The following is a 10,307-nucleotide window of genomic DNA, read 5'->3' on the forward strand; positions in this document are numbered from 1 at the left end:
TTTAAAGTGAAATAAGAGGAATTTCCACCGCAAGACTGCACAGGCAGATACTGACGACCTGAACAAGTGCAACGACTTCCCCGGAACAAGGTCAATAACTAACTTTTTAACTAAAAGGACCTTGTAACAGTTTACCTTAAAATAGCATACCAGGCAGTTGAGACATATAATATCTACTCAGCCTACTGTCTACGGTAGCTAAACGACATCAGGAATTTACCCCTAAAGTCTGCTACTAAATTTAGCACAAAAGTGTAGCCATAGCGTGGACTTCAGTTCCACCTCAAACAACTTTGCTACCTACAAGCAGGACGAGCAGCCATTATTAAAGGCTTTTTTCACTCACCTGCTTTACTAATCTTGAGAAATAGTAAATTTCTGTTGAGTGGTGTATGGTGAGTTAACCCCTCCCTCTCTCAAGGAGTTTTTAAATAAAATCAAAGATACTAGTGTGTGTATCATTTTGGACTGCTCCTCCCCAAGGTATGCAACATTGTATATATTTACTTATTTAATACTTTACTATCTATGTATCTGCAGATAAATGCCTGTACTTTCACTGTTATCAACTGTTTTGAAGTACTGTGCTCTTTTTATGTTACACAGACTGCCGATAATTGCTACTTATTTACCTGCTAACAACTGTGTTTGAAGCATCGTGCTCAACTAATGATTCTCGGACTTCCACGATCAAACTTATCAGTATGGTACAGTGTTAGGCGTGTTAAACTGCACTAAGTAAACCGTTGTTTTGCTACAATCTCATAGTAGATAAAGGCTATATTGTTGTGTCGCTAAACTCTGAAAGCTACAACTAAAACTTGCTCACACTGTAGAACCGCTGATGACTTGGGGTGAACTCAGAATCATACTACGGTTCCAGTGAGCTTGGCAAACACACCGATAGACTAATTTAGCCAATTCACAAAGAATGTATGTTGTTTATAACTGTATCCTGTAATTGCATCATTGTAATCTACTGCTTAGCTTTGTTAGCTTTGTTAGATTTGTTCTCTGAGGGTATGTGCCAGAAACTACAGCTAGAATTGCTTTGAAACAGTCCATAAGCCTGTTTCCATCTATATTCACTACATTAAAGCACGTGTGTTTACTCTATCTCTCCCCAGGTATCTGCCCAGTAAATCTCCACCGCGTGGTCATCAAGAACTAGCCCCATAGTTTTAAAGTGAAATAAGGAATTTCCAAGACTGCACAGGCAGATACTGACGACCTGAACAAGTGCGAACAAGGTCAATAACTAACTTTTTAACTAAAAGGACCTTGTAACAGTTTACCTTAAAATAGCATACCAGGCAGTTGAGACATATAATATCTACTCAGCCTACTGTCTACGGTAGCTAAACGACATCAGAATTTACCCTAAAGTCTGCTACTAAATTTAGCACAAAAGTGTAGCCATAGCGTGGACTTCAGTTCCACCTCAAACAACTTTGCTACCTACAAGCAGGTCGAGCAGCCATTATTAAAGGCTTTTTCACTCACCTGCTTTACTAATCTTGAGAAATAGTAAATTTCTGTTGAGTGGTGTATGGTGAGTTAACCCTCCTCTCTCAAGCGGCGTAGAGGTTTTAAATACCCTGCTAGTTTCAAATCAAAGATACTAGTGTGTGTATCATTTTTTCCGCCTGCCCAAGGTATGCAACATTGTATATATTTACTTATTTAATACTTTACTATCTATGTATCTGCAGATAAATGCCTGTACTTTCACTGTTATCAACTGTTTTTGAAGTACTGTGCTCTTTTTATGTTACACAGACTGCCGATAATTGCTAGTTATTTACCTGCTAACAACTGTGTTTGAAGCATCGTGCTCAACTAATGATTCTCGGACTTGCACGATCAAACTTATCAGTATGGTACAGTGTTAGGCGTGTTAAACTGCACTAAGTAAACCGTTGTTTTGCTACAATCTCATAGTAGATAAAGGCTATATTGTTGTGTCGCTAAACTCTGAAAGCTACAACTAAAACTTGCTCACACTGTAGAACCGCTGATGACTTGGGAACTCAGAATCATACTACGGTTCCAGTGAGCTTGGCAAACACACCGATAGACTAATTTAAGTCGGCGTATTGCCTCGCCAATTCACAAAGAATGTATGTTGTTTATAACTGTATCCTGTAATTGCATCATTGTAATCTACTGCTTAGCTTTGTTAGCTTTGTTAGATTTGTTCTCTGAGGGTATGTGCCAGAAACTACAGCTAGAATTGCTTTGAAACAGTCCATAAGCCTGTTTCCATCTATATTCACTACATTAAAGCACGTGTGTTTACTCTATCTCTCCCCAGGTATCTGCCCAGTAAATCTCCACCGCGTGGTCATCAAGAACTAGCCCCATAGTTTTAAAGTGAAATAAGAGGAATTTCCACCGCAAGACTGCACAGGCAGATACTGACGACCTGAACAAGTGCAACGACTTCCCCGGAACAAGGTCAATAACTAACTTTTTAACTAAAAGGACCTTGTAACAGTTTACCTTAAAATAGCATACCAGGCAGTTGAGACATATAATATCTACTCAGCCTACTGTCTACGGTAGCTAAACGACATCAGGAATTTACCCCTAAAGTCTGCTACTAAATTTAGCACAAAAGTGTAGCCATAGCGTGGACTTCAGTTCCACCTCAAACAACTTTGCTACCTACAAGCAGGTCGAGCAGCCATTATTAAAGGCTTTTTTCACTCACCTGCTTTACTAATCTTGAGAAATAGTAAATTTCTGTTGAGTGGTGTATGGTGAGTTAACCCCTCCCTCTCTCAAGCGACGTAGAGGAGTTTTTAAATACCCCTGCTAGTTTCCGCCAAAATCAAAGATACTAGTGTGTGTATCATTTTTTCCGCCTAGCGGACTGCTCCTGCCCCAAGGTATGCAACATTGTATATATTTACTTATTTAATACTTTACTATCTATGTATCTGCAGATAAATGCCTGTACTTTCACTGTTATCAACTGTTTTTGAAGTACTGTGCTCTTTTTATGTTACACAGACTGCCGATAATTGCTAGTTATTTACCTGCTAACAACTGTGTTTGAAGCATCGTGCTCAACTAATGATTCTCGGACTTGCACGATCAAACTTATCAGTATGGTACAGTGTTAGGCGTGTTAAACTGCACTAAGTAAACCGTTGTTTTGCTACAATCTCATAGTAGATAAAGGCTATATTGTTGTGTCGCTAAACTCTGAAAGCTACAACTAAAACTTGCTCACACTGTAGAACCGCTGATGACTTGGGAGTGACGCCAATCCCAGTCGGCGAACTTAGAATCATACTACGGTTCCAGTGAGCTTGGCAAACACACCGATAGACTAATTTAAGTGCCAATTCACAAAGAATGTATGTTGTTTATAACTGTATCCTGTAATTGCATCATTGTAATCTACTGCTTAGCTTTGTTAGCTTTGTTAGATTTGTTCTCTGAGGGTATGTGCCAGAAACTACAGCTGGAATTGCTTTGAAACAGTCCATAAGCCTGTTTCCATCTATATTCACTACATTAAAGCACGTGTGTTTACTCTATCTCTCCCCAGGTATCTGCCCAGTAAATCTCCACCGCGTGGTCATCAAGAACTAGCCCCATAGTTTTAAAGTGAAATAAGGAATTTCCACCGCAAGACTGCACAGGCAGATACTGATGACCTGAACAAGTGCAACGACTTCCCCGGAACAAGGTCAATAACTAACTTTTTAACTAAAAGGACCTTGTAACAGTTTACCTTAAAATAGCATACCAGGCAGTTGAGACATATAATATCTACTCAGCCTACTGTCTACGGTAGCTAAACGACATTAGGAATTTACCCCTAAAGTCTTCTACTAAATTTAGCACAAAAGTGTAGCCATAGCGTGGACTTCAGTTCCACCTCAAACAACTTTGCTACCTACAAGCAGGTCGAGCAGCCATTATTAAAGGCTTTTTTCACTCACCTGCTTTACTAATCTTGAGAAATAGTAAATTTCTGTTGAGTGGTGTATCCCCGCTCCGCTTCGCCCTCGCTTCGCTCCAGCCCACCCTGCCCACTAATCCCACCCGCCCCCACTATCTCTACTTATATTTGCTCAATAACCACTCCCTAAACATCCCAGAACCAATTGAATTCATCCATACTTCAACTACATCCACTCCCATTACTCCAGTAATTAAATATACTAATCATCCTATTTTGCAGTCCCACCTAGTAAAATATACCGCCACTACCTATTAATTATGTCAAAAACTAAGTTCCTTCTCATCCCCCTTATATTGTCACTTGTAATTATTCCCTACATGCTAACTAGCTATGAAAACCTAAAGCTCACAGGATGTCACTACCCTAAGGGACAAACTAGTAATCCCACAAAACAGTTCCCTAATAAACCTTCTCCTTTCTATCCCTCTATTAAGTTGTCAGGCAAAAACCGTATATACCTCACCCAACTATACCCAAAGGACCCAACAACTAAACAAGGACAAAAGATACTCTATAAACTCCTAAAACTCTTAGCTCAATGGAAAAAACGTATTATGATAGACGGTGATATACACCCAAACCCAGGTCCAACCCCCAACCCCACCTCAGATATGCCAAACCCAGGCCCAACCTCCAACCCTAACACTGTCATACCAATACCAACCCAAAGGACGGCCTGCTCCCTTCTCATCTTCCATCTTAACCTTAGAAGCATCAACAATAAACTTCAAAACCTACATGCCATGATAGCCACACACCTCCCTGATATTATGTGCCTATCAGAAACATGGCTTAAACCGATCATCAAAGATGAAGAAATTCTCCCACCTGGATATAATATTTTAAGGGCTGACTGTAAAAAAAAAAAGGGGTGGTGGTATAGCTGTCCTGTTCAAAAGTTCACTAAATATCATATTGCACCCTATCCAACCCCCTATAACAGCCAATGCAGAAACACTAGCCTTAAAAATTTGCCTAAATAACCAAAAAAGTATTAACCTCTTTGTAATATATATTCCACCTGGGAACAATTTAGAAACCATGGAGTTAACGTTAAACTGGCTAGCTATAAACTACCCTCAATAAACCATCGTACTAGGCGATGTTAACATCGACTGGACACTATGTTCAGCACAGACCAATCCCACACCCATTAACCTGTATGGATTCTCCCAAAATATAATCTCCACAACAAGAATAGGCAACACTTACCAAAAAGAAAGCATACTAGATTGGATCCTAACCAATAACCATGCCCATAAGTACACCACCGGGACCCTTCCTAATGACCTAAGTGACCATCTTGTCACTTTCTTAATCAAACACAAAGTCTCTAGGACAAATCTTCCCTTACATAGACTTATTAGAAATAAGAAGAAATTTGTTCCATCACAATTTTTAGCAGAACTCAAGTCCTGCAACTGGACAAAGCTAAAAACCTTACCCCTAGAGGAGAGCGTGTCATTCTTTAATGACACATTCCTAAAAATTCTCGACATCCATGCTCCTAATCGACTTACTAGGACAAAGGTGAAGATAGCTCCCTGGCTAACCAAAGAAACAAAATCCAAAATTAAAATTAGAGATAAAGCATGGGACAAATGGCGAGTCACCAAGGCACCCCTAGACCGCATTAAATTCCAGGAACTTAGAAATGCAACCAAAAAAGCTAGCACTATGGATAAAAAGAACTACTTCTGTCACCTACAAGACAAACACCAGAACAACCCCAAAAAGTTCTGGGCAGGCTTAAACAATCTCCTCCACCCTGGGAAATCAGCCACTCCTACCCCTGAGACCCTTATTGACAAAAAACCTGAAGTCATAGCTAATTCCTTTAACTCCTTCTTTACTGAAACTATTCAATCTCTAGCCAACCAACTTCCTCCCCCTCCCCTACCCCAAACTAATGTTATTGAAGCCACCTTTCCATCCTTTAAAATACAGCCTATCCCTACCTCTTACATCAAAACCTTACTGAAAAAACTTAAACCTACCACCCTCTCGGCAGATCAGCTCCCAGCTGAATACCTGCAAATAGCAGCTGATGCTATAGCCTACCCCATCTCCATCCTGATAAACAGAACCTTTACTGAGGCCACAATACCCAATATCTGGAAAATATCCTACATCATACCACTACATAAAGGTGGTCCCTCTACTGAGACATCAAATTATAGACCCATAGCAATTCTATCCCCAATAGCTAAGATCATGGAAAGATGTGTTCATAAACAATTTCTTAACCACCTCTCTCTTAACAATCTTTTGACCAAATCTCAACACGGCTTTAGACCCTACCACAGTACGACCACTGCCCTCCTATCCTTTACTGACTCAATTAATAAAAATCGTAACAACAAAAAAATATCCTCTGCCCTATTTCTTGACCTGTCAAAAGCCTTTGACATGGTCAATCACCAACTACTGCTACAGACACTAAAAACCTTCCACTTCGATAATTCAGCCCTCAATTGGTTCCATGCCTATCTCTCCGGAAGGCAGCAGGCAGTCCAATGGCAAAATAAGCTCTCTCAACCCTTACCCAATACCATAGGAGTTCCACAAGGCTCCATTCTAGGTCCCCTTCTCTTCTCCGTGTTTATAAATGAACTCCACTCAGTTATACCTCAAGCCACATGCATCCAATATGCCGACGACTCCACCCTCATCTGTTCTAATGCAGCTCTCCCTGACCTACAAGTAATGACCCAACAGTGCTTTAGTACAATTGAAAAATGGCTATCAGAAAGGAATCTCATCCTAAATCCCAAAAAAACCAAGCTATTACTATTCTTTCCCACCTCAGCTCCTTCTCCAGTGCAATACCCCCCACTAGATAACAATAGCACCTTCTTCGTTCAATCTAATAATGGCACCATAATTAACCCTGATACTAACACTAAACTGCTAGGGGTCATTATCGACAATAAACTTAAATTTAACTTACACATCAGTCAAACCATAAAGACTGTAAATAAGAAACTCGGATCGCTGTATAGAATTAAGAACTTCCTTACCCCCATTGCCAAAACAACCATAGCACGTACCCATCTTCTCTCCACACTACTGTATGCTTCCCCTGTTTTCTCTTTCCTCAACATAGGGGACATCAATAAACTTTCCGTGACTTACAATCACATTGCTAGATTCATTACAGGTGCCCCTTATAGAACGCATCACTGCCTTAACCTAAAGAAACTTGACTGGTTAGAACTTCCAAATGTTCTCAAACTTAACCAACTCTCCAAAGCATATAAAATTATCAAAGAACCTGAAAAAACTCCCTCATTAGACAACCTACTGACCCCCTACCTCAACCTAAGTAGTCTTCGCTCCTCTAACAGATTACTGGTCCAAACCATCAAATCCAACAATAAGGGAGGGGATGCTCTCTATGCCAATTCTATAGGCAAGGTATGGAACTCCCTACCTAACAACCTAAGACTCTCTAATTCCCTTTCTCAATTCAAGAAAAATCTTACCCAATTCTTTAAGGAACATTGGATATGCCCCTGCGTAAACCCAGGCTAGGTCCCTGTCAACTATAACTCATCCTACATTACTTGAACTATTTGGATATTCTTCTCAATTTCTTACTCCAATTGACTATTAATCCTACTCAACTGTAATAAAGTTCGTAGTTTCTCTATCATCCCTCAGAGCTCTAGATAAACAATGAACTGGAATCTCGCAATAGTACTTTAAAGTCCCTTGAACTGTATTAGTTTTTATTAGTTTTTTCTCTCTTTAGAAATGTATTTTAACTGTCATTCTGCTATCATCAGTTTTACATGAATGTAGACAACACATTAACGAGCATATTTTTTCTACAACATATGTAATGTATAACTTATATGTATTTTTTTGCAATACTGGAGCTTTTCTCCCCGGGCCTCCGCTGAAAATGGACATGTATCCAGTCGGACCATCCCGGTCAACAAATGTAAAATAAAAATAAATAAAATAAATATATTCTTATTATAAGACAAAATGTGGATGTTGTTGGCATATGGGCATCCTATATGAATTATAGCTTTACGTGTGTCTTACAAAGTTTCAAATAATGAATTAAGATGTCATATATAAATTTTGCATTTCTTATGTGTTTTTTAGGTTTGCCAGCTATACAACTCTAGCTCAGATATATGGAACCAGCTAATTGATCTGACACCTGCACAAGCATCATGTTTTCTTTCAGGACTTCAAACTTGCAATGTGACATTAACAGACCCAGCAACAATTCAGAGGTAATAAATTATATTTTTGCTTCATTTCAGTGCTTATAATCTGCAATCTGTAAACCAAACACATCATGTGCAGTATGGCTGTGCAATTATTTGAAAGATGGTTATGTTTTCATGGAAAAACACATTTGTTGCATAAAAAGTCATCTAAATTTAATTTAACAAACCATTCCATTAGAATTTTGTTTAAAGCCATTAATATCTACATGCTATTATTAGAAATACAATATTTGATTAAAAACTAGGAAAACATTGACTGGAGCTGAGAAAAGCTTACTTTTAGAGGGGAGCCTTAGTACGGCTATCCCCTCCTCACAATAAGCCTTTCCGATCCTTAGACCACACTACTGCCAAAGTTTCTTTTTTGCTAGCTGGGGCCTCAGCATCGAGTGTGGTTTTGCAGGCAGAATTGCATGATAATACACCAGTCCATGGCAATTGCTAATAGCTATTTGTCATGTGCTCTCCAAAATGCCAACAGGTTCAGAGTTATGCTGCCAAGTGATTTGAAGAATTACTTAGCAGTATACAATCTCATTATTGAAGTGAATGCCATTAAAAGACAATGCTTACATATTTACTTCTAGGGAAGCAATCATGGTGTGGGTAAATGAAAAGTAGATGTGGGGATGGGTGATATGCCAGGACGTGTGTGTGTGTGTGTGTGTGTGTGTGTGTGTGTGTGTGTGTGTGTGTGTGTGTGTGTGTGTGTGTGTGTGTGTGCGTGTGTGTGTGTGTGTACTACTTGGAAGATCACTACCCTATCAGGTTTGACATTGCTAGTGGCAGTCAGAGTGTGATTCATAGACATGCTAATGATCGGATAATGAGGCTTTTCTCACTGCAGTGGAAATTGAACTACCTGCAAAAGGCAATTTCAGAAAGCAGTGACCAACCTTTTTGAATTCCAGTGAGTGTCTTTTCACGGACAAAGTCATTTTTAGTCACTAGAGATCCAAAAGATTGCTGACCCTAATTCTAGTTCAAAGCTGATGTTTAAATACACCCTATTTCGATGAAAAAATGTTATTCATATATCTGTGTTAGACACAAGGAGGGTGTTTTTATTTACATAAATACCTTAGTGTGTTTCCAGATTCAAATTCTAAAATGAAAGTAAACAGAGGCCTATTGTCACCTTAACAAATCTTGGTGCATACAGTCTAGAGTGAGAGGTTCTTACATAGCAGGAGCCTTATCATAGTTTCTTTTCATGTTTGTAAAAAATATTGTTTATTTTAGTTAGTCATGTGTTACAAAGACGGCTTCCCATCAAAAATGTGTGTTTCAAGGTTAGATACAAGTTTTCTTTACTGGATGAATATCATGTGATGAAAACATCATTTATCCAAGAGAAACAAATTTTTTTTCAATTCTGCAGAGAGAATTTGGTTGGACAGAATCTAATTCCTCTTTGCTGGAAACCAGATGACTGACATTGCTTGACTGTCATGTTTTGCATGCCAGAAGAGCATTCAAATAATATCTGTACCCTCCCTGTCTGACGCAGCTGCAATCATAGCTAATGCCAAATGCAAAAGAGCAAAGAAGGACCTTTTTAAACTTAATTTTCTTAAACTTCACTATTCAGATCTGTCCCAGCAACACATTTATGCAAAGAGCCTGGAGAAACAATGACAAAAGGTGGGAGGGTGTATCTCACTCCACATGTCCTCACACAGGGTGGAGATGGCTCCTGATGAAAGATTCTAGGGGATTTAGTCTTTGAAAACTAATATCAGGGACACATACATACCTAGCACAGCAGTGTCAACATTAGAGGCAGAAATGAATTACACATAATATCAAATAATGTGCTTATTTTAAACATGTTTTGCATTATTTGACCACTTTATTACACGGTACTTCTGGGACCCACTAAACTGTATTTTCTAAATAGGTGCACATTTCGTTAATTCATCTACTAACTTATCAATATCACTTTCTTTCTTTCAGGCAGTTCTGCCTTTAGACATTTATCGGTATTGCACAGCACACAACTGAGGATACGGACCCTGCTTTATGACTAAATCATCAGGGTTGAATCTGCACTTGTAGGCGTTAGCAGTATAAACACATGT

At 39.1% G+C, this 10,307-nt stretch overlaps 1 protein-coding gene across 2 annotated transcripts in view; it reads left to right on the forward strand.

The window, feature by feature from the left end:
- LOC122813973 (otoancorin-like) overlaps positions 1 to 10,307 on the forward strand; it is a 656,691-nt gene that overhangs the window by 136,192 nt on the left and 510,192 nt on the right. For both annotated transcript variants that reach the window (XM_044086530.1, XM_044086531.1), the window contains exon 7: positions 8,096 to 8,229. In XM_044086530.1, coding sequence (XP_043942465.1) covers positions 8,096 to 8,229 — 134 coding nt within the window. The remainder of the gene's footprint in view (positions 1 to 8,095; positions 8,230 to 10,307) is intronic.

The sequence above is a fragment of the Protopterus annectens genome, chromosome 10.part0 (genome assembly GCF_019279795.1).
Source record: "Protopterus annectens isolate FY-2018-M chromosome 10.part0, PAN1.0, whole genome shotgun sequence".
NCBI classification, from domain to species: Eukaryota; Metazoa; Chordata; order Ceratodontiformes; family Protopteridae; genus Protopterus; species Protopterus annectens.